Genomic DNA, 21,474 nt, shown 5'->3' with positions numbered 1-21,474 from the left:
AATCAGTCTACAGCCACCTGCTTACCCAAGCGCAGCAGCATCAGTGAATAGAGCTTTTTGGACGGTGCAAATTCCGTTGAGTACAATTCATTATTTTTTTTTTTTTTTACATTTTCTCACTCTGTATCAATGTCACGGACACACGCCTCCACGCATACTAAATGGACCAAGAATAGATGTATTTGCTCTTAAATCCATTTCCACCTTGACAGTGTAGTAGCGGTCAGAAGATTTTTTTTTTTCTGCAAATGTTATTCTATGGCATAATGTGGTGATGTACGTGCCAAAAGGAAAAGCAAATCTGCGATGTCCCTCAAGATTCCCGACAATATAAATCTGGCGCCTCGCACGCTGCAAACCAGCTTTTCTCTAGCAACAGAACTACAGTACTGCTAGAATTAAATGTAATTTCCTACCCACCACAGGCTTTGCTAGCAACACTGTACTGGACCTCTGCTGCTGAGAAAAGCTGTTTTGCAGCGTTTCAGGCGCCAGATTTATGTTGTCAGGAATCTCGAAGGACATAGTAGATTTGCTTTCCCTTTTGGCATTATCAACATTGTATATCTGGATCCTAGGGGGGTATAAAATGCATGCCTAAATAATGAATACAATATTGATCACTTTTTTCCTTTCCTCCGAATTAGGCACGACATATCCCCTCTTCAAATCTGCATCTGATATGGGTACAGAGCTGGAGCTAGGTTAGAAGGGGTTCCAGAGAGAAATTAATTACATTTCACATGCTCCTCCAAACCACTGGAGACTGCTTCTGTTAGAGAGTGTGGAGACTGGATTTCTAAAAAATGTAATTAAAGCAAAGCACTGTGCTTATATAATGAGAATAGGCCAGAGGTCAGAAATGCATACAAAAGGGCCAGTCCCAGTGGCTTATTTTATGAAAGCACCACTGCTGGATGCAGGGAGAGTCTCGAACAACAGCTGGCACTGCAGTGGGGTTATCTGGTTAGGGAGGAAAAACAGTTCACCTCATCGTCCTTCAGTGGCTACTGACTAGGTAGCTCAGTAACATCTGTGGCGTAGATAACAGCGGGGTGAAAAGAGCCATTTGGGTTGACAGCGTGAATGGAGGTTGGCGAAATTATATTGTTGCAAATGAACAGACACATACCGGATATCCTCTATGTCAAAAGGGTTTATATAAAATCTAAAGCCATGCCAATGAAATATCTTGAAACCTAAGTAAAAAATAAACAAACTAAAAAAGTATCACTGTAGCACTTTGTTATAACAAAAGCTATTGGAATAAATGTCAGTGAACATAAAATATTTAGAGAAGAGACTGTATTATGTGTTTGCAACATAGGTAACAATAAATGTTTATGAAAAGCTGGAACAAAAAGCACAGTATTGACTGTTGAATGGAAAAGTCAGTACTGATTACCTTTTAGGTTTAGAGGTATACACTGAACCTAATATTTGATGCACAGTAGAAGGGATTGGCTGATACTGAACAAGCAATAAAGAAAGATTTATGTTTTATACTGATTATTGTTGGATTAGATTTTTTATTGAATCTTGATGTCATGTTTTTATGTATTATTTATATACTATCTGTATCATACAGCTTCCCAAAGTAATTTGACTACCTTATTATGCAGTCATAATGCTTTCTTATTATTTATCATTTTTGATACATTTTTTTTTTTACAGCAAAATTGGCTTATTTTTGAACAAGCATTCATTTAGCAAACTGTGATTGGATTCAAAGTACAATATTTTCTTTTTTTTTTTACAGGGGACAGCTGTATGAATAAGTGACAAGACATGATGATTCAGAGCTGGGCTCCAAATTCCATTCTGAATCCCAGCATAAAGTATTCCTTACAGTGTGTTCCAGTGTGTAGCTTTAGACTGATACATATTCACAATGTCATGCATATAAGTGGACTAGGTATAAACACTAGTCTGGAATATAAAGAGGTATGATACCACCAGAATAATGTTGAAAGCAAAGACCAATGAACACTTTGACATGTTTAAAGTGATCTACCTTGATGGCCATCATAACTATACGGTAAGTAGTATTTGTAAATATGGGTTTCAATGGTAATGAATATTTTGTAAAATATGTAGGCTGGTGTTTGAATTTAATAATTTAATATTTTTGAAGGAAGTCCCAAACATTCTCTATGGTCTGCGTTGTGTCTTTTCTTAGGATGGTTTCCTGCCAGCACACATTGGCTAAGGCTGGAGATACATGTGTAATTTATTAAGCTATTTATTCTAGGCAAGTGAATTGAAAATTAGAATTGTCCTTGTTGCAATAATTTAATTGACAACACATTTATTGATCGGCAGTTACGGCTCTGATTGGATGTTGGATCAGGTATAAGGGTACTGGGATCAGAAAACAAACAGCCTTTCCACACTACCCAAATAATACACGATCAGGATGCACTGAAGCCATGTTATTGTGATTCACTTCATTCACAGTCAGGTTTTCAACATGTGATGATGGCACATTCTGCAGGTGATGCAAGAGATCTATGGAAAAATATCTCATTTGTAAGGACATTTGTTACAGCTAGAACAAGAAATAAATACACTTTACAGTGGAATTTATTTCTCTAAAAAATGTGAAATGTTTTTTGTTGATGTTTGTATTTTTTAAATTTCCTTTACACTGTCCCGTTGACATCATGAATCTAACAGTTACAAAAAGCAATATATATATATATATAATGAGAAGATACACACACAAATCAGGAGCTGTGAAAGTTACATGTATGTTTTCAAATTGTAAAAACAATGTGACAGACTGTTCCACCGATGCTGGAATAAAGCACACACAGCAGGTATTTCAAAGACCTCAGGGCAGGCAGCTTTGACGTACAGTTTTGAGTCTAAATACTCAAAAGGGGCATGCAGCCTAAACCATAACACTAACCCTAAACCACACTGATCCTACTTGAACTGCTACCGGTACATCATTTTGCTGTCAGTTCTGACCTCAGCATTATATACTCTCTCTGAATTGTAAAACTGCCTGCCAGCTAACCAGGCCTCGGCTTGGTCTAATTTCAAAAGCCATCTTTCCTTACCACGTGCTCATGCCTCAAGCAAACCAAATACTGATTAGAAAAAGTTCCTTAATCTTATGAAAGGACACGAAAACTCGTTACCAGAAAGTAAAAGTCATATCCTACACAAATAAAGGAAGAATTGCTACTTTTCCTATCCATGAACAAAATACAAAATGACAGCGTTACAAGTATAAAAATAACTGCCACAAAAATATCAGCATTCTGTATCTTAACTGATATGACTTAGTAAAGTACATAGCCTCAACGTACAAGGAATACCGCCCTCAAGCAAGCATTGAGAAAGATGACCAAAGAAATGAGTATCTTTTGTAACCCTGATGTAGAAGTGAAATACATGTCCTATTCTCCTTTCTTGCCAAGCTCTTAGGAAGCAACTGCTGTTTTGTTTTTTATGCAAGAGCAGCCCGTAGCCTTTCTAGCTGTAATTCTGGGAACAAGCTGCTAACTCCGGTCCCCGTTCTTATTGAATTCTAACAAGGTAGAATTCAATTAACTTCCAGGCAGGCAAGCAGTCAGCTTATTTTTCAATAAAAAACAACACCAAACAAACTTCCTTAGCAACCCTGGGGGGGGGAGGATTTGGGTGTCGGTAGACCACTATTAGAGGAGTGCCAGAATATTAAAAGGGCTTTAAATATGGAGATATTCCTCCACATGGTAGAACAAAAATGTGTTTGTATTTTTTTTAAGTCTCTAATATAGGAAAACAAGTGTTGTATTACATTTAAATGTGCTTTACATATTTTACAAGCTGGTTTCCATGGTAACCACCATAAATTGGAATCACATTCTTAGTTTATATAACTACTTATATCTGGTGTTTTTTTTATTATGGTATCAAACCTTTTGTTTGTATTTATCAGTTATACTTGACTTATGCAAATTAAACACTTTCCTTGTGTTCTATCATGAAGCTAGAATTTAACAGAACAATTAAATTTATTCACTTATATTTAAGTATATGACAGGCCACATAGAAGAGGAATATACAATACATTACCCTTGCAACAGTAATTTGTTGGAGGTTAAAAATTAAATGTCTAGAACATGTTTGCTCCAATGTTTTTCTACACATCCTTCTACTGTGTCTGTGCTGTGTATTTCATTTTTGGTTCTTTGCGTTAATATCGTTGAATAAAATATACTGCTCCTGTATAATTTGGAAGAGTTCTTTCATCGTGCTTAACCTGAGTTTGCTACTGTAGGCATGGCTATGCTTTTAACAACAGTTGTGTGTGTGTGTTTGGGTTGTGTTTTAAGCAAGGGCTGCATCTTCAATAGCTGTGAACCTCAGAATACAGTTAAAAGCATTCACGATATATAAAGAACAGTGAGTTACATAATGGCAAACACTATTTCCAGCTGATCATATTGTGAGTCAGCATTTTTGCAGAGGGGAATGTTGAAGGTTTTCAGTTGAAAGCAGAAAGGTGATACAGATACTATCTGCCAAGAAATAGGGAACCAAAACAATAACTTTGTGATTTCAGTCCAAGGCTGGATATACCCATGTGGCAAAACAGAGCTCTATTTAAATGAATTGAAGTCAAGTAGTAACAGAAATACCCACACTGGTAACCTTCATAACTACTGAAAAAATATCCTTAATAAATCTTGGTACCAACAGTTGTATTAAACTCAACCTTGAAAAGTTCACTGTGACACAACATACCAAGAATAGTATGGTAAACAGCTAAATATTGTTCAGCTAAATATAGTAATAAAGACCAAAAAAAAAAAACCTGGTATGGCAAATCTATGTTGCATAATGGGCAAGCATGGAATATCGCTACTAAATCATTAATTAGTAAACCTGTGTATAAAGCATGGTAAAGTGTGAAACTATATTCGGCATTAAGTGTAATAATATAGGGCTCATTTGGCTGTAATTAAAGAATATGAGGTTCTGACATATAACAATTATCATAGCTTACCATGTGCAAGGAACTATTATCTAGAAGTTATCAACCATGGGTCCCATTCAAATATTGAGATTAATAACGTGGGAGTGCTTAGATCCCTTTATCCCATTTAAGTTTCTAAAGCAGTACAAAATGCCTGTGTGCTCTCTTGGAGTACTTCATTGTTCTTTTTAAGATGCAGTGTCCTCCAGTGTACTCAGGATCAAAGGCAAGCAATTTGAGAACACTGCACATTAGCCTGAAGCTCCAGAACCCTGCACTGTTTGAAATTTGAAAGCACTGTACAGCACTCAAGATACAGTTTTGCATCTACTTTGGCTTTTAAATTATTATCACAAATAACTTTAACCCTTTACTCTCCAAAATTACTATTAAGGAAAAGGGCTTGTCAGCTGATTCGTAAATGTATTTTTTTCTTTTTTGAATCCTGTGCAACATATGCAGCATTTGAACGTGCACTTGTTCCTATTCACTTTAGGGTTCTGCAAAGTCGAAGAAAACATTCTAAGAGTTTACTAAAAGAGGTAAGAACTAAACCTAAAGATTTATAACATATAAATGCAATGTAATAAAAAAAACAGTAACTGTTAAGCTGGAAAGGCAGATTCATGTCCTGCTTTACCAACTAAGGAAAAAAAAAATATTTCCAGATGAATGTCTTGGCAACTCAGCAGCCAGACAGTGTCTCTCACATAAAAAAAAATAACATAAACATATAAAAAAATATAATTCCTGCAGTTCTTCTGTGTCATTTTCTATTGTACTCTTTTTCTGAATAAAGGTGCCTTTTGACTTGGGTTGTGCACACCCCTGCTCTGTAACTCCATCAACACTAAGAGCTAGATTCTCAGAAGTACTTATTTCCAAATCATCATTAGCATGATTTCTTGAGAAAGGAAAAAAAAAAACAATAAAGCTGCCAAACCAGAAATAAACAACTCAGACATTTAATTCAGGGGCTTTAAGTTGTTTGTTATCCATTTATAAATTGTAATTGGTGTTTTATCTTTAATGAAAAAAAGTGCTAATGACGATTTGTCTAAATAAATGAAAAAGACAACCTTAGTATGTCGTTTCAGTGCCTTATAGGAAAATGTTAATACAAAACTGCGGAGAATTCCCCAGACCAGAACTGGTTAAGTGATCTGCTGAGTGGAGTTATTGTACTGGACCTTTGCAGTGTTGAAAGAAGTTATAAAACGTTTGCCAAGGGAGAGCCTACACTGCCATCAGGCACTTCCTCCCATGTCTGTGTTTACTGCAATCACTGCGTAAGCACAGAGGTACTTCTTCATTACTTTTACATTAGGGAAACCCATTAATATCATAGTATGCTTCCAGGAAAAGTGGTGTTAGAGTGTTACACATACGACCCATATTGTCTCAGGGATAAGAACATAAGAACATAAGAACGTTTACAAACGAGAGGAGGCCTATCGGCCCATCTTGCTCGTTTGGTTGTTAGTAGCTTATTCATCCCAGAATCTCATCAAGCAGCTTCTTGAAGGATCCCAGGGTGTCAGCTTCAACAACATTACTGAGGAGTTGGTTCCAGACCCTCACAATTATCTGTGTAAAAAAGTGTTCTGCATGCCTCTTTATCTAATCTCCCTTTGTGACCCCTGGTCCTTGTTTCTTCTTTCAGGTCGAAAAAGTCCCCTGGGTCGACATTGTCAATACCTTTTAGAATTCTGAATGCTTGAATCAGATCACCACGTAGTCTTCTTTGTTCAAGACTGAACAGATTTAATTCTTTTAGCCTGTCTGCATACGACATGCCTTTTAAACCCGGGATAGTTCTGGTTGCTCTTCTTTGTACTCTTTCTAGATCAACAATATCCTTTATGTAACGAGGTGACCAGAACTGAACACAATATTCTAGATGAGGTCTTACTAATGCATTGTAAAGTTTTAACATTACTTCCCTTGCTTTAAATTCAACACTTTTCACAATTATATCCGAGCATCTTGTTGACCTTTTTTATAGTTTCCACACATTGTCTAGATGAAAACATTTCCAAGTCAACATAAACTCTTCAATTTCAGTATCTCCCATATGATATTTATAATGCACATTTTTGTTGCCTGCGTGCAGTAACTTACACTTTTCTCTATTAAATGTCATTTGCCATGTGTCTGCCCAGTTCTGAATGCTGTCTAGATCATTTTGAATGGCCTTTGCTGCTGCAACAGTGTTTGCCGCTCCTCCTATTTTTGTGTCGTCTGCAAATATATAAATAATTACACTTTAGTGTTTCACCTTATTGTTTTAGCTTCAGGGAATACATATAGTGGAGACAGACACCAAACGCAGAACAGAATTAGTTAGAATGACAGTGTGCTGTATTTTTGTCATCAGGCAGAAAATGAATTGGGAATGCATTGTACTGTATCAGGTAATGGTTGCTAATAGAAACACAAATCCTCTGGAATCTACTGGTAAATTGGTGAACAGAAAGACTAAATCATGGCTGTCCAAACTCAGACCCAGGGTCCAAACACAGCCCACAGACCTCTTGGATATGCCCAGATACACTTTCAAGTAACATCAATAAGCAGCCAGCCTACAACCATTGGTATACTGTCTGAAGGTAAGGAAATGTAATCTCTGTAAATTGAGTGTATAAGGTTGACATTTAGTTAGTGGTTAAAATGATCATCTTCCTTAAAGGCAATCTGCCCTAAATGAACGGATTCATACAATGTAGGTGTCTGATAATCTTTTTATTCACAAATGTTTGTTTGGTCCAGTAAAGATAACACACCGACTCAGTGTCAGCTCTTTGTGGATTGTAACACAATAGAAGTGACCACAGTTTGGGTAAATACTGGCAGTTGGAGAAAAAAAAAAACATGAATATTCAGTACACGACAAATAGGCAACAACATTAAGGTTTTCAGCTGTAAAATGGTTTAATTTCAATTGTGACTAAGCACTCCAGCGACCACTTCATCATTGTGTAATTGTGTTTGAGGAAATGTCATGAGTCCTGTCAACTGAACTAGGTTATTTCAATCTGCTGTAAAACAAGCAGGTTGAGATTTCATTCTAGCTCTGTGCTTTTAGAAACTTGTTTATCAAACATTTCATCACCACTGCCTTGATAACAAATCTAAAAGTAGAACAATGAAGATCAGTTGTGCTCAGAGTGAACCATAATCATACAGAAACAAAAGGTAAAATAAAACTATACATTTACTTAGACCCAACAAGTATCTTATAAGCAGGGTCTTATTTTATTCTCACTTTAGTTTGTTGGGTCGGTTTCCTGTCAGCTTACTTGGTCATAAAGTAATGTCAAGGAACACAAGTGGTATATTTGCAATTATGCAACGGTAAAACTGACAAATATCAGTTATCTTGAGCACGTTTTTTGTTTCATTATTTGGTACTTCTTTAAAGCCATTAAAAACATAGCAAGACAAAAAGCAAGCCTTAAGAATACATTTTCAAACATTTTTTTCATTCACATTGTGTAGTAACCAAAATGTAATCAAGTATGCTGTTGATCCAGACAATTTACAGAACATTCTTGGTTAGAAGATGGCATTCCATGTTTTTACAGCAAATTATCCCCGATGTCATAGTAGTTTATTTTGGAGCAATCAGACTTCTGCATTCTCATCGCTGCTGCATCAAATATGCCAGCAGGGTCTGGAAAAAATATGGAGTGCAATCTTCTAGCCAAAAAAGTTTTAATATGCAAGTTTTAAGTAAATTGCCAGGATCAACAACCTACTAGATCATCTTTGTAATTTTGATTACAACCTGGTGCTAGTCTTGAAGCATGGATATAAAGTGGTCAAAATAGACCACTTAGACCACTAAAATAAAATGTTGCTTTTATCGGCGCTGCTTGTAATGCGAATTGTGGCAAGAACCCCTGGAAGCTTGGTAGTTTAAGAACGCACGTAATTACCATTATGTCAATCTAATAGGTAGCGTAGGTGTTGAATATCATCATTTAAACATGGATCTTTAGTGATAGCATTTCCATAGTTATTTCATGCTGTTTAACATCTGCACTGCTAACCAGTGCCTGTTTCTTCAGAAGAATGCCACCATTGCATACAGGACATAGACATAGGTTTGACTAACGGAGTTTCCAAGCTCATGACACCAACCTATGATTTTGAACTAAACGCTGATGTACAGGTAAGTAAGCTGGGCTGAGTTGAGTGGGGGACGGAGGGGGGTGATGCTGGGACGCCAGAATCACCGTCGAGCCCTCTTGAGGTGTCGTGGGCTAGTCGACAAAACACTGAGGATGGAAGGTACCCTACTTAGCTTAATCCAGACGGTTGTCATGCTGATGCGCTGGGGAGGCCACACTGTGGTTGATCCCTGGAGCCAGCATCGCAGCCGTTGTGTGTGCTGATGCGCCAGGGAGGCAAAATAAGCTGATCCCTGGAGCCAGCATTACACTTCAGCCATTAACACCAGACAGAAGGATATCTACATCATCATATGGAAGGAAACGTAAATGGATGGAGACACATATGGATCACATTAGTTTACTGTAAAGTACGTCTTAGTTGGTGCTTATCTTGGCGAGAGCCGAGTTCAAATCAGCATGAAATTTTAACATCTACTCTCGTGTAATGGAAATCATGTGGACCAATGCAATGGTTGTCTGCAGACTGTCTGCGTGTACAAAAACAAACAGTTATTCCTCTTTAAAAAAAAAAAAAAAAAAAAAAAAAAATAAGAAAAAAAAAAAAAAAACACATTAAATCACTAATGCCAGTATGCATAAAGCACTGGAATGTTGCAGACCTTCCAGAAGTATTAAATAACACTAAATCCTAGATTAACCAAGGGGATTGTCAGCCACAGTGCTTTGTTACCTCTCTGTGATGGGATTAGTGCTAGCCCTGTTGGAGAGGGAACTACGGGACGATTATGCAGATCCTTTACCACTAACTAGAAAAGCAGTGTACAGCCCCACGGGATAAAATAATACCAACTTCCGGACAGTGTCTTCATACTCATTAATTATTACCATGTTTGTGTTCATGTTATTTAAAAATGTTTTAACGATCTAGAATACTGCAAGATAATGCAAAATGAATGTCCACAACTGTAAAATTAACCCTAATCAAACCCCATGCGATAATGTGTTGCTTTTATTTCCAAGAGAGCTATCACATTAACAGTATTATGTGTCTCTATATTACCCAACCATTAACCTTAGATTAAACCATTACAAAAGGTGAATTACAATACAAGTAGAAACTGAAAGCCCACTTGACTAAATTATAAGGCTCTTGTTTCACAGAAAAGAAAACATTAGTTGTTTCAATGATGTGACAGGTCAACATTTTTAGAAACAAGATGCTGTAAATTGTGCCGACAGAACATTTACAAGTACAGGTAATCTTAAATGAAAGTGTGGTGCTTTTGCAATTCCTTCTCTCCATTAAATAAGCAGTCTAATTTAAAAATCAAACCTTACTGTATTTATTATTATTATAATTCTTATTAGAAATGGGAAGCTTAATGGAAAGTAACGAAAAGCAGGAATTAAATAAAAAATAACACTGATGACACTGTGCAAGTCTTTAATTATGTTTTATTAGAGAACCGATTGCTGCTAAAGGTTGTGTGCCCAAAACTAAACTACCAATAAAAAACACAATGATCATATTTGAAAGCATCTACATTTTTAGGAAACCAAAAGTGATGCTTTTGCTTTTAGGATCACCAGTATAGCAGTTTACATTGCCTTTTAAACAGTTTTTTGCATTTGCTGTACTGTAAATTCATGGATTACATTTAAAGGCCTACCATTAATACATTATAAAGTCATGGCAAGTGTGTGTCTATATATATATATATATATATATATATATATATATATATATATATATATATATAATCAAATCACTCTAATTGGATGATAAAGCTAATGCATAATGACAGAAGGTGGAGGCAATTGGTTTGTCAATGGGCCTTTGCTTGCTGCAAATGCCTCTGGTTGCTTTGACTGAGCGAGCAGTGTCGTCTACAGTACACTCCCACTTTTAAAAAGGCTGTATGAATATTGCATGACACATCATTCCATTGCAACAGTCTGTGCCACACTGCGTGGAGCTTAACCCGCTACAATGTCTAAGACACCTTGACAAAAAATAAATAATGTATATGCATGTATCACTGCAGCATGTAGCGGATGATCCCTCCCCCCCTGACCTCTCGCAGTCTCTGGCAGTGCCGCAGCATGTTCAGCATCACATGGAACTTCTTTTCCACCTTCATTTGGGTGAACTCCTTAATATCAGCATCCACAATAAAATACTGACCTACAATATTAGACAGCATACAGCATTAGGAATACTATCCTTTTGGGGCCTGAAATCAGTCACTAATATTATATATATATATATATATATATATATATATATATATATATATATATATATATATATATATATGGGCAGCTGGCTCTTTGAGCTAAAATAAATAAATAAATAAATATATATATATTTCTTTTTTTTTTTTTTTATGTTTTTAAAACAATGTTAAACAAATAGAAAATAAATGTCAAACCGTCATCCATTAAAGAGATATTTTCACTACTTTGCTTAAGGCATTCGTGAATTAAGATTTATGCAGATCATTAGAGTATAGGTTTAATCCTACAGGAAACTTTTAGGAGGACAGTTTGATTTATGCCCCAACATTAAATGTCACAGCAGATAAAACAAACAGGCATTAAGCAAGATGTTCAGTAAGATGTGTAGCTCACTTAAAATGTTCGATTAGCAATATGGACTGGAGTTCTATGGTATTTATCTTGTAGGCTTCTTGGGCTTACCTTTGGTTTCTTTGCACTCTTCATCCTTGAATCTCTGGTAAAGTTTTCGTGTTGCATTGTTCATGGATTTGAGAGATTGCTTCAAAATCTTATACTTGCACACCACTGCTTTGTTAATGTCTTGAATAACATTGTTGATCTGGTCGTAGGTAAACCGCCCTTTCATGTATCTAAGATTGAACAGAATGTATTAAACATAAGCCTTGTTAAATATTAATGCAAGACAACACAGTGCATGTATTTCTATAACAAAGATCAGAAGCAAAGGAGTAAATGTAATGCTGTGTATTAAATAAACTTCTGTTTGAACAGCTCTAGTTTCTCTGTGATGAAAGGCAAGCAGAATTACTGATGCTAAAAAATAAAAATAGTTGCATCCTTTCATCAGGGAGACAGATGCATGTGGGTGTAGAAAGTACCGGTAACCTCTGCTAAATTTACCAGTACCTTGTTCCAATTTCTCTCCAAGATTCCTTGACCTACATACAGTAGAAACATATTGATGACAACCATAAATATACTCAGTGTGTCAATTCCTCTCCTAAAAGACTAACATCAGTTTAACGTAATATTCTTTTCTGAAGCGATCACAAAGAAATTGTCTCTTTTAGATGTGTTCTTTTTGTCTGACAGGCAATTGAATATACTTATATTATACTTATGCATAGTAGTATAAACAATTTTACAATAGGACCAACCTGTGTATACCGTAGATGTTCTCCAAGAAGTTTGGAACTGAGGTCACATCATGAGCAATAGTCATGAGCAATAAAAGATTAGTCATTCTGCATGAGCAATAAAAGATTAGCCATTTGCATAAGGTTTAAGGAGATTGTTAGCCAAACCAGCTAAGCATTGAACTTATTTCCTGACATACATATTGGTGTAATCATGGCAATTTTTTTCAATTACTGGTGGCATTTCCTTTGTTTCCTGTTTTTTCTGTCCTAACTGGCACAGTATATCCACCCTTTGATACAATAACATTTCATCTTGGCTCATCTCCAATGTGATTCCTTGTCAAATGCTCTCCAGTATTACCACAACCTTTGACATAGGCAGTCAAATCTGCACCCTGTGGTGCCTATAACAGAACCATTCATCCACAAACCACTGAATGCATCCCTGTTCCTTTCTCACACCAAACACTAGCTTCCTCTCCTTTATTTAGATATGCCACCTATATATTTACTAAATCAAGCCATCTATTCATAAATCCATTTTCAGGAACTTTAAGCTGCAATGCTGGTGATCAACATAATTCCTGCAGACAGCACCTGATGTAGATTTAAATTTTCCAAACAGAAAGAGGTAATCCCATTTGTTCTGTAAGTGGGACTCAGGAGGCCTTTACCAGATGGCTTTTCACTGATCAATTCTATGAAAAGTCAGCAAGTCTCCATGATTAGCTGGTATTACTGTACTCCCTTGCTGGGAACAGTCTGTCCCAACATATAATCCTGTTTGGAAGCACTATTTATGTAAAAGTCCTGGAGAGGTTTTACATCTATATAAAGAACAGACGCTGAGGTGATAATTATGAAAGTAAGCCTTTCAACAACTTTGTGGAGGTAAAATGGTTATACAGATCCATTGTCATTACTACTGTGCTGAAAATTTTTTTTACTTAATTTTTAAAAGGAATGCTAAACAATACTTTAAAATCAATTTCCTAGCTTTAACATTATTACTTGTGCAAACTATTGTGCCAACATTCTTTATTTTATTTTTTTTTTATCATCAATTCAGGATTCGGAAACGCCATTTCAAATGCATCCTGGTTCCTTTGTTGTAGGTCACATGGTCTGATGACAGGGCAGTGCCACAAATTAGGCAACCTGACAGTCACAATATAAAAATAACCCCAATATATATGGAGTGCCACTTTGAAGGCAATTATCTATAGCTTTAAAAAATATGGCTTATTTATGGAATTAGTCGATGGTCTAACACATACCAGTACATGAAACTGAATGCAGCCATATAATGCCCTGAAATCTGAGACTGCACAAAGACAAAAAAAAATAAAAAATAAAATAAAAACTGAAATGTTTCATGTTTTCCCCACATAAAATGAATAGAAATCAATAGAGTTTTACAGTTGTTCTAAAGCATGGTGGGTTTCTAATGCTGGAAACAAGTTTCTTGCCTTTCACCTATGTTGTGTTTTTGATCATTTATATATAGTCCCTTCATCTGTGTATGGCCGACACCAAATAATTAGCTTTTATTATTTTTTTCAATCTCAACATTTAACACATTGATAAGCAATTGCCACATTCAAACTGCAATGCACTTCTGATGTCATTAGTATATATACCAACTTACTGTGTAGGTAAAAAAAAAAAACAGTAGTCAATGATGCAGAGCTCTTGGATGTATACAGTATTCTGCAGAGCTGTGACACCAATTGAAGCCAATTTCTGGTTCATGCCTATGCATGGACAGGTTGAAGAATGCAGTAGATGGTGTAAAAATGTCTCTTTCAGGTGGATTTCTCTGAGAATGCCAGCCTAGGCAACCAGAATGAAATATAAAGTGTCCACTAGAGCAACGGACAGACCACATATTTACAGGACTATTTACAGCCCATGCCGGGAGTAAGCAGTCTGATACCAGGGAGAGTAATGCAATTGTTTCAGATGAGCTACAAGTTATGTAAGTGTCCATGCTTACATGACTTGCTTCTCCTCTACCTTGAAGGAGAACTAGCCTTCCATTAATCAGATTAGTGTATTCTCTGACAGTGCCAGCTCACAGTTCAAACAAAGGTTTGCTCTATGGGAGCTGGAATTTGATGTGGATCATTCCAGTGTCAAACACTCACAAAATACACATTTGCTGGTAACAGACACATCTGATTCTCTGCAGTATGCGGAGGTGTGAATACAGCAGATGTTGACTTAACATTGACCAGTGAAGAATCAGAAGCAAACCAATCAACCATATATTGAACTAAGTATTGGTGACTGGGTGGCAGTTAGATATGATGGGAATTAATTACCTGGAATTGTAAGAAACTGGAATTGGCCTAAGCCTGCAAATCATATTTTCTACTACAGAAATGATGTGGTAAAAAAGATCTTTATATGTACATTGTGGAGTGTGGAGTAGTGGTTAGGGCTCTGGATTCTGGATTCTGGCTCTGGCTCTGGACTCTTGACTAGAGGGTTGTGGGTTCAATCCCCAGTAGGGGACACTGCTGTTGTACCCTTGAGCAAGGTACTTTACCTACATTGCTCCAGTAAAAACCCAACTGTATTAATGGGGAATTGTATGTAAAAATAATGTGATATCTGTATAATGTGAAATAATGTATAATGTGATATCTTGTAACAATTGTAAATCGTCCCGGATAAGGGCGTCTGCTAAGAAATAAATAATAATAATAATAATAATAATAATAATAATAATAATAATAATAATAATAATACATTTCCAAACAAGGAAGGTGTTGTGTAGTTATATGGGTCAATTATTTGGTCATTTTTTATCTTGTGATTTTGAAGTATAATGCAATTTACTGAAAGGTTTCTCCTGTTTAATAAGCACTTATTTGTAAGTAATTTTGTTAAGTTATATTTCAACATTTGTACCGAGCAGACGTGTACTTCCAACATCATACAAATATGTTTTTCTCTGAGTTACATTCAAAGAGGAAGGTTGCTTCTTTTGTAGTGTACTGATAAGGGTTTGATAGAAGTACAGATAGAAAAAAAATTGTACATAAGTCCTCAAACTTCACTGATATTTTGATACCATCCCAGCGTCTGGATATGTCCGATATGGTATTTTATTAGCATTTCTCCCTTACTTAGAAAGGTGGACAAATGATTTTGATCTGAATTACAGTCCTAATTGGTTGACATGCTATGCCCATCATGATTATACTAATGATTACCCACAATACAAGGTCAGACATGTGACATTTGCACACAAATAAGACAGTGAAAATGTGACATGTTCTGAAAACACATTAGTGACCTGGGACCATGCAACTCCATTTTAATTCTCTGTATTAAAAACAGGAGTTTTCCAGAAGATCGTTGAACAGAGTTGCACTGAAGTGGCAACATAAATAATTCACGATCTGACTCAAGAGATTTAATGTACAGGCAATTATAAAACAATTAAAACAATCTTTTGTAGTCAAGATTAAAAGTACCCAAGTTCATTGCCATCCCCAGTACTCCCTTATAAATAACTTCCCTTGCTAAAACATAGTAATATTACTACAATAAAAATATACAAATTCTGAACTACAGAGAAAGCATGAATATTGGACTAAGTAAGAATGCCATTCAAAGCTACTCTTTACATAACACAGTCCACAGTTAAAACAGACAATAATCCATGTATTCATCAAACCAACCACTGGTGGGACCTACTGTAAGCGGACGGGTTATAGAGACCAAGCGAACAGTAAAATGTAAAAATGTGGGGATGCAACAGGGTGCTGTTATGGCTGGGTTAGGAATCTACAACAAGTCAAGTAGAAGCTTTGGGCTTAATGAATTCATCAGTTACGATTATAAATTATACATCTTTAAACCAAATTTACAAAGATCAGTTGTCTCAGCAATCCAAATTAATTTAAGCATGGGATTTTAGAGTTAAGGACTGTGATAACAAAACGTCCTGGCATCACACATTTTAATTTAGATCTAGATTTGGATATACAAGAGTACACATCTTTATATACAAGTAGTTTTACAGTCAAGTAGCCAATACAGTGTTCTAATAACTATAGTATGGTTATGGCTAATACCAAATCTGGCTGCATAGTTTACCATCAGCTGTAACTAGTTTAGTGATACACCCGAGGGGCCCACAAATAATGAACAGTAATAAATCAACCAACCATCAAGGAAACAAAAGCATGAATTAAACAATTTTAAGATACATAATGTATTTTTGTAACTGTCCCCCCCCCCCCCCCCTGCCAAAATAATCTTAAAATACTGTAATCCAACAGAGATTATTTTACTTTCAGTGGGAGCCGGTTTCTATGCAGATTCCATAATAACACATCTGTTTAATACTTATTCGTTATTATTTATTTATTATTATTTTTATTTTATTATTATTATTATTATTATTATTATTATTATTATTATTATTGAGCAAAACATGTTTTTCTGAAGTATACAAACATTTCAGGACAATGCCTCGATATAAGTTTTGACTTTGACTTGACTTTCCCAAACTTTGACCTCCAGATTATGTACGAGACCACAGTTTAAAGTTACTTACGCTGGAATGTTTTCAAACTCTGCAGTTGTGATGAACAGCATCTCTCGAATACAATCTTTGTGTTTGGAGGGTTTCTTTGAAAGCTCCAATTCCTTATTACTTTCAGGTCCTTGGCTTGTTTTTAGCACTGCAGCACTGTTACATATGAGAAAAGGAAAGAGATCAGCGTGCAAACAAAGATTCCATGTGAAGGGGTGGCATTTCCCAGGCCAATGTTGCAATCATGGTCATATGTGCAAATCTTCCAAAACAAAAGTTGTAACTGCAACTGTAAGAAATCTAAAACTGGGTTAAATACACCCACGTACATATATGCTTTTCGATGAGGCATAAGATGTGAATGTGCGGGTGTGCTCGTGCCTGTATATTTAATTAGGAAACCTTGAGTCATGACCAATTGTGGGTGAAAAGTGTAGAGTATGTGAAAGCCTGCTAATTAAGAGGTATCTAACTGAAGTCAGCTATGAATTACTGTTTTAACTTGTACATCTGCCAAAACAAAATAGACAGAAACTTTATAATTGTTCGGGGACATAGACCACTATTCGTTTTCTGTTGAATAAATTTAAGTGTCTCATTATTATCAAACCTGGGTACATGGTGCAGTGCTATGCAGATCAACAAAGTCTAGGAAAAGTAAACAGGGTGGAAAGTAGGCCGTAGTACAGCTGGGAGGAGATATTCCAGCTAGCTATTCATGTCACTCTGTTTGACAAACTACCACACACACAGTATTTTAAACAATAAGCCTACCTGCTCTGAACAGGCCCCTTCCTGGGCATGTGGGGAGGAATATTCTCTTTGAGGTGTTTTGCCTGTTTCACATCCTCCTCAAAAAATTTCTCTAACTCCTACAACCAATTAAGAAAATGCACCCATTACTAATGATCTATATAGATTTCAGATTGTTATTATAAAACATATGGTTCTCCTTTATGCAATGATAGCATGTTCAGTATATGTTCAAATAAACAGAGACTCAATCTCTGCTCTCCATTCCAAAGTGCTTTAAGGAGACCACAGACAACAGTACATACTGTATAACAAGTATACAGATTAGCCTAAAAGCTCATGGAGGTATTCAGAAAAACATAGCCATTTAATAATGGACTTGCTAATAAAAACATGACATGATTTTAAAAGGTGCAGTCACACAAACCAAACCTTGTGGTACTTTGCCACTCTAGAAACTAAAAAAAGACATCCTCATTTATCTGCAGACTTTTAACAGGAAACCCAGAAAGAAAACAACCTTCTTTAACATGTAAAGATGTATTTTATAATCTAACATGGCACTACATTTACATTTTGTCTATGCCCTATAGAATTTAAAATACAAGTGAAATACAGATAAGAGCAATGCAAATTTCAGAAGTACAGTGTGCCAAATGGCAATAATACAGCCACTGACAATTATTTTGCTTATCGGACGGTGCCCCCTGCTGGTTTATTTATAATATAACTTTGTTTTTTGTTTTTTTTGGAGCCACAATCCAGCAGGTTTTATAGGTATCCCTTAATCATCAATTTTTAAAGACTTGGAACAATTTAATTTGGACTAGTTAAGCAGTAATTCTTTCAAGTTAAGTAGTAATTTGTTCAATTAAGTAATTTAGATATAATTTGGAACAAAACCCTGAACATCTTGCAGCTCTTATGGAGCAGAGCTGACCACTCCTGATTTAATTGAACAAATTAACTTGCTAAATTGATCAACAACTTCCATTCTACAGAAATTAATGATTAAGGGTTACCTAGAATACCTGCTGGATTGTGGCACTCCAGGACCAGGGTTGGCCACCCCTGCTGTAGTTAGTAAATCTAATAATAAAAAGGGTTTACACATGGTCTGTGAACACAAGGGGAACAGAACATAAAAGAGTACTTTAACTGCAGAAAACACGGTCCCTCTTGCATTATGTAGATGTATAGGCAAAACCTGCATGTGTGTGTCCAGCACAGTTGAATTTCTGGGTTGCTTCTGTTCTTGCTGCCTGTGTCCCAAGGATGAGTCCTTCCGAGTTAAATTTCCTGTATGCAGCTGCCCTTTCTTCAGAAATGTTCTTGTGCTAGACACTCACAGCTAGCGTAACAAGTACTGTCATAAAGCTCGATTGGCCACTAGCCATACTTGCATTATCATGCAACTATAGTACAGTACAGTACTTCACATTGCAGTTTCCGACTCAAGTCAGTTAACTGGGTTAGAAATTGACTAATATTACAAATAGGACCCAATTGCCAGAATCTGAAGTTCCCACACAATTAGCTTCAAGTTTATAACTAGCTTCAGGATTTCAAAATGCCGTCTTCCCAAGAACAAAACGAAGAAAAAAAAGCACCAAAAAAAAAAAACACACATAATTACCTTGAGTGATTTCAGTATCTCTTTTTGCTGGTTAACCTGTGCTTCAAATTGGTTTAAAAGGTTGTTTATAGAGAGAAGATCCTGACTTATCTTTTTCAGCATATTTCTCTTATCAGGGTCCTTGGCTGAAAAAACAAACCATTCTTTAATGTTTTTTTTTTTTTTTAACCTAACTTTATTTAATTCAGTTTCCTAGTCTGTACTAAAGCTGAGGATCATCTGATCCCAAAAATTGTTCTGCAAACTTTTTTTTATTGCAACTGACCAAATCATTCTGGATGCGTTTCACCATAGCATTACTACGACTATATCAAATGCTGTGTTTTACTGTAGTGCTTATCACAGTTGCTAGATTGACATTTGACACATGCAAGCCAATGTGTAAGCTTGCCCACACTAATCCCCTCCCTTAAATACGGTAATAAATTGCAAAGAAAAAAATATATATTTTCCTTAAAACTGTACACCCTGCAAACCATACCCAAGGTCCTTAAATGGAGGATCTTCATGACACCAGATATTTTGTCATTGATGTGCTGGGTCAAATCTTCCAGCTCAGAAGAGTCCATTGTGTAAACTAGACTTAAACAAAGAAAGACAAATATTGATTGTTTAAGATACATTTAGCCTTAATATTCAAAGTTTTTTTTTTTTAATGATTTGTTATTCTTATTAAAAACCGAATAGTTTGTACTAAATGCAAGAAAATAAGCTGTGGAAAGAAAGTATGTCTGAACCACAGGTGAATTCTTCCTGAGTGCTTGTTCCAATACAGGTATGTAGAGTCAAACTCGCTTTCACTCCTCCAGTTATGTCACCTCACCTCCCGCTTATTATCATCAACACATTGAAACTTACGGTTCAGAATATAAACAATGACGGCACGTAACAGATAGCAGGCCTATCACTTCGGATAATAATAATATCAATCACTATCAGTCATAAAAATGATTTTCAACCTTCTTCATATGACTTCGGGAAATAAATATTAAAATAAAACATTAGAAAGTTTACATGTAACGTACAAGTGTAGTGTTAGTTTCAGGTACGAGTGAAAACGAGGTACGTTTGTGTAATGTTCAGGCGTATCGCTTTCTTAATGTTGATGAAATGTGTGTACGTTTCACATTCCACTACAAAAAGTGGATATTTGTTGTGTCAACACTGTTGAAGGTTGATTTAGCCAGGAAAGGTGAGCCCTGGATGTACGGCTGTACAACAAAGCAGGTGCTAAATCATAATGTCATTCTGTCTTTCACACATAGTAATCGTAAATTATAGTATTTGTTTCTGTAATGGTTGGCGTGTGTAAGTTACATGAAAGTGATACTGTTTCCATCTCTCAAGTCTAGTAAATGGCCCGGGGTCTACAGTTTAGCGGACTGTTAAGACTGTACTGCGGAAAATGTTGCTGGTAAATACAATGTTGATACATGCATAAAATATAAAAATAAATACTTACTTAAATTTGTATATAAACTCCGGATACGTTGTTTAGCTTCAATGTCTTTGTTTTATGATGAAAATGTCTTGTACCGTACCAACGGCAGTCGGTTTTATATTTCCTTCACATTTCAAAACTCCCTCCTCCTTTCGTGCTCGAAAGCGCTCAGTGCCACTCTCGCGATCCTTATATAATTACAATGTATGTCGGGAAATGTAGTTTTCAATGTGATTCCAATGCCACCAAATGTCATGACTAGTAGCCAACACATGATTTGGAATTTAGATTTAGATTCAACAAGAATATCAGTGACATTAATGACCCCCACACTACACTGACAAAAATGCCACTTGTGCATTGTTTAAAGACGTTTTCAAACTATCGGAAATATTCCCCGTTCTAGAAGTCTTCCTTGTGCGACCTTAAATAGGTGTGAAACTGTGGTATGCCCCCCATAACACTAGTGTCTACAGCGCTGCACACCTACTTTTTTCTGCAATATATATATATATATATATATATATATATATATATATATATATATATATATATATATATATATATATATATATATGTTGAATTATTCATTTAGGACAAATAA

The 21,474-nt window shown here is 35.9% G+C and overlaps 1 protein-coding gene across 2 annotated transcripts; it reads right to left on the bottom strand.

Moving 5' to 3' along the window:
• Window positions 1-10,546: 10,546 nt before the first annotated feature.
• Window positions 10,547-21,049, bottom strand: LOC117421558 (spindle and kinetochore-associated protein 1). 2 transcript variants are annotated; one of them, XM_034036087.3, is made up of 7 exons: window positions 20,892-21,049; window positions 19,911-20,011; window positions 19,430-19,554; window positions 17,815-17,912; window positions 17,062-17,196; window positions 11,809-11,978; window positions 10,547-11,293 (listed from the first exon to the last, which is right to left on the bottom strand). In XM_034036087.3, exons 2-7 carry the CDS (start codon window positions 19,996-19,998, stop codon window positions 11,145-11,147), a joined length of 765 nt encoding a protein of 254 aa, XP_033891978.3. In that variant the 5' UTR covers window positions 19,999-20,011; window positions 20,892-21,049; the 3' UTR covers window positions 10,547-11,144. The 2 variants fall into 2 exon arrangements, with proteins under 2 accessions (XP_033891978.3, XP_033891979.3); XM_034036088.3 differs by having other exon boundaries at window positions 19,911-20,006.
• Window positions 21,050-21,474: the final 425 nt, after the last annotated feature.

Source organism: Acipenser ruthenus, chromosome 1 (genome assembly GCF_902713425.1).
Source record: "Acipenser ruthenus chromosome 1, fAciRut3.2 maternal haplotype, whole genome shotgun sequence".
NCBI classification, from domain to species: Eukaryota; Metazoa; Chordata; class Actinopteri; order Acipenseriformes; family Acipenseridae; genus Acipenser; species Acipenser ruthenus.
Note: the sequence above shows the minus strand (reverse complement) of the source record. Positions and strands in the feature narration are given on the sequence as shown.

Excerpts from the sequence above, each read along its gene's own strand:
- LOC117421558 (XM_034036087.3), bottom strand. The coding sequence starts at position 19,998 with ATGGACTCTTCTGAGCTGGAAGATTTGACCCAGCACATCAATGACAAA. Across the intron at positions 17,197-17,814 it reads AAGGGGCCTGTTCAGAGCAG|TGCTGCAGTGCTAAAAACAA; the intron begins GTAGGCTTATTG and ends CATATGTAACAG. Across the intron at positions 11,294-11,808 it reads AGAGTGCAAAGAAACCAAAG|GTCAGTATTTTATTGTGGAT; the intron begins GTAAGCCCAAGA and ends CTAATATTGTAG.